Here is a 3,460-nt window from a genome sequence, read left to right as displayed (position 1 = left end):
GATGATGGAGCTGGGGCTGGTCCTGCTTGGACTGGATGGGACTTGCTGAGCTCCCTTGTGGCCCCCTGGCAGGGACCTCCCACCACTGCCTGTGATTCTGTGGGTGTCTGTGACCCCCCTTTTCTCTGCAGCAGCAGGACGTTGGTGGCCGCGGCCCCCCTGCTTTCCCTGGGCAGGGTCGGGGGCGATGCCTGGGGCCGGCTTTGTGCTCAGAGGTTGGGCAGTGGGTTTGTCTGGGCTGGTTTGCATAGGGTTGATCCTGCCTCAGGTTGGGCTTGGATTAGAGGGGACCTCTGGGGACCCCCCGAGGGTGCTGTGCCCTCCCCGCTGCCCCCACATCCTTCACCCAGCCCTGTTCCCCAGCAGCAATCCTGCATGGCTGCCTGCTGTGCTCAGGACTTGAGGAACTGGGGTGCCAGCCCCGCTGCTGTGTTGCGCAGCTCCCAGCATTGCTCCTCTGCTGCTCTGGCTTGTTCCCCTTCTCAGCGGAGTACCTGCCCTACCCCTCGCCCCTAGCTGTGTCTCCAGACCCAGCGGGGTGGGAACAATTATACTCTGCCCTTCAGGCCTAAAACCCTGTTCACCACCAGTAACCTGCCCCCAGCTCCACAGAGTCAGGTCCCGCACTCTGGCTGATGGGCCCATGCACCTTTGCAGCACGGACATACCCCCAGAGGAGAGCAGTGTGAGGTGACTGAAGCCTCCCTGCTTGTGCTGGCAGTGCCAGGCGTAGTGTCTAGAGCAGGCTGCCAGGTGGAGAGGCTTGGCGCTTACCTGGAAGACAGCCCTATGTTGAGGTGTGGGGTAGGAGGAAGGTGAAAGCCAGTGAACCCTGCTGGAGACTCCCTCTGTGTAGGTCTCTGGCTGATATTTTGAGCCTGGGCCTAAGTGACTTGCCCCAGGTTATGTGGCAAGTTGGTGGCAGAGCCAGGGAGACCACCCAGGAGTCCTGGCGCCTGGCCTGTGCTGAGATTGCAGTGGGAACCCGTGCTGGGCTGTGGGTGAAGTTGGGCAGGTTTGGGGTGGGGGGTCTCTGTATTTCTGCTGTGTCCAACAGCTCTAGCAGCACCGGGGGATGATGTATTCAAGCAGCTCCACTCCCCCACTCACGACACTGCTCTCCCTTCCAGAGCACCAGCACATCCGCTACAACCCTCTGCGGGACGACTGGGTCCTGGTGTCTGCCCACAGGATGAAGCGCCCCTGGCAGGGGCAGGGGGAGAAGCCGGTGCAGGAGGATGTGCCCCGCTATGACCCGTCCAACCCGCTGTGCCCTGGGGCAACGCGAGCTAATGGGAAGGTAGGAGACTGGTGCAGGGGCTTGGCGTGTGCTCGGGGCAGAGACACTTGGACTTGCATCCTGGGCATGGGGAAGTGGTATTGATATTCCTGTGTTACAGAGCACATGCTTGTCCTGGGCTGCGCTCTGCAGAACCCAGCCTCTCTGTTAAGGGGCCTGATCCTTCCAGGAGCTGGCGCTGGAACCCTGGAGTCCTGATTTCCAGGACCCTGGCTCTGTCCTCTGGGCTCTGCTCCTGGCATCTGGGAGTGACAAAGGAGTTGCCCTGTGCCAGGGGCTTCACAGATGATTCTGACCCCTGGAAGTGGCTCTCCAGTAGCTGGCTGGTGTCTCAAACTCCTTCACCCAGTAGGATGGGTTCAAGTCTGTGGTCTTTGGTGTACATGGATCCATGCCCAGGGAGTCTGGTGTGGTCCCTTGGGGGACAGCATGGGGACACGGACCCTCTCTTTCCCATGGAGGAAGCCCCATGACTTTGCTAGCACCCTCAGCAATGTGCTCCTGGAAAGTGTCTGCAACAGCCACCCGTCTGTCCCTCTTTGGCGCAGTCTCCAGGTCGCAGCAGGACTGAACAGACTGAGCTGCCCCTATGGGGGCTCTGGTGGGGACTGGGAATCTAAGCCATGTTGGGAGCCTGTGGCCAGCACTGGGATTCCCTCTGTGTGTGTCAGTAAAGGTCTAAACTCTGTGTTAAATCCACCAGCCCATAGCCATGCTGCGGTCACCCTTAGCCAGTGTCCTGCTCTCCTGGAACAGCCCCAGCTACGTGTTGGCTGGAACTTCTTCGTGAGCACCCCCACGAGGGAGGGAGTGCTGCGGTCAGCTGGTTAGAGTGGGATGCTAATAACTCCAAGGTCGCAGGTTTGATCCCTAGTTGGACCAGGTGATCTCTTGAGGTCCCTTCTATGAGAGATGGTTCTGTGATGATAACATGATGTGGGCACCCGGGCTGCTAGAACCCTACCCCTGCCTGCCCTGGTCTGGCTGGTCTGAGCAGATGTTGCAGACTGCAAAGACACCCCTGCCCTTCCCCCTTTTTTTGTCTGCTTCATCACCTCAGTTTCTGCTTAGACCCTCTTCCAGGAACTTGCCTACAGGCCATTGTGTTGCAGAACAGCATTGTATTGCAGAACCTCTCCCTTTTGTGATGGCAAGTAGCCCCTTCCTGGGTGGGGGGGGCTTCTGCAGACTCCCTGGAGCCAGAGGCTGGGGCTGCAGTCTCCTTGCTTTTGTCCGGCCCCTGGCTCCTGCATTAGCATATCAACACTCAGCATGCCACAGCCTAAGGGAATTGGCTCGTTGACCCTCGTGCTTTGTTAACCCAGGGCTTGCTGGAAGTTGGGTTGGGGTTTGGATGTGCAGTTGGAATGCCTAACATGCCTTTGCCTGTTCCCAAAATGGCATTGTGATTCCTCTGCACCCCTGTGGTGGGGTACAGTGTCTCGGCACATGCAGACGGGCCTGTTTGATGTCACCGGCAGCATAGGACCTATTACAGCTGTTGCTGCTTGGATTATGGCTAAAACTTTGCAAGATGCTTTTCCCCCCAGAGAGGCTGGCTGCAGTTGGCAGGCCTTGTGTTGGGGTTGTGGGTGTAGGCAGCATTCGGGCTTTGTGGCCTGAGGGGTGTCCTAACTGAGCCCAGGCTGGCACTGCCTGAGCGGGCTGTCCTCGCAGTCTCGTTTGGGTAGCACTGTAACGGCTGGCACAGGATGAGCACTCTGCTGCTTGTCACGGCAGGTTCTTTCGATTACAAATGAGCTGTTGGCTAATGGGAGTAGCAGCCCCTTAGCTCAGGGTGCTCTTCCCTCATGTGCAGTCTCACTTCCTTCATGTACGTGGCTCCTGGCAGGGCCGGATGTGTTATTTCCACACGCAGGGGCACATGCTGCTTTCTTCAACCCATGAAGATGCACTTGCTTGAATTGCCACATGCCATAGTTAAGTAGGGGACTTCTCTTTCTCCTTCAGCTGGGGATACCTCCCGGGCACATGGAGATTTGCACCCTTTCTTCCCCTTTGTGGTGGTGCTGATGCATGTTCTTTAAACACCCCTGAACTTCCTTCAGCAGCTGGGAGGTAAAGGGGCCGTGAAATTCATAGATGTTAGGGCCAGAAAGGATCTTGATAGATCAAGTCCAACCGCCTGCATAGCAGGAA

At 58.0% G+C, this 3,460-nt stretch overlaps 1 protein-coding gene across 4 annotated transcripts in view; it reads left to right on the top strand.

The window, feature by feature from the left end:
- Nucleotides 1-172: 172 nt before the first annotated feature.
- GALT (galactose-1-phosphate uridylyltransferase) overlaps nucleotides 173-3,460 on the top strand; it is a 15,038-nt gene continuing 11,750 nt past the window's right edge. For all 4 annotated transcript variants that reach the window (XM_025207479.1, XM_014521265.2, XM_025207480.1 and 1 more), the window contains exons 1-2: nucleotides 173-215; nucleotides 1,131-1,300. In XM_025207479.1, coding sequence (XP_025063264.1) covers nucleotides 188-215; nucleotides 1,131-1,300 — 198 coding nt within the window. In that variant the 5' untranslated portion in view covers nucleotides 173-187. The remainder of the gene's footprint in view (nucleotides 216-1,130; nucleotides 1,301-3,460) is intronic.

The sequence above is a fragment of the Alligator sinensis genome, unplaced genomic scaffold (assembly GCF_000455745.1).
Source record: "Alligator sinensis unplaced genomic scaffold, ASM45574v1 scaffold783_1, whole genome shotgun sequence".
In the NCBI taxonomy this organism is placed as follows: domain Eukaryota; kingdom Metazoa; phylum Chordata; order Crocodylia; family Alligatoridae; genus Alligator; species Alligator sinensis.
The sequence above is the reverse complement of the archived record's forward strand: the minus strand, read 5'-3'. Positions and strand labels throughout refer to the sequence as shown.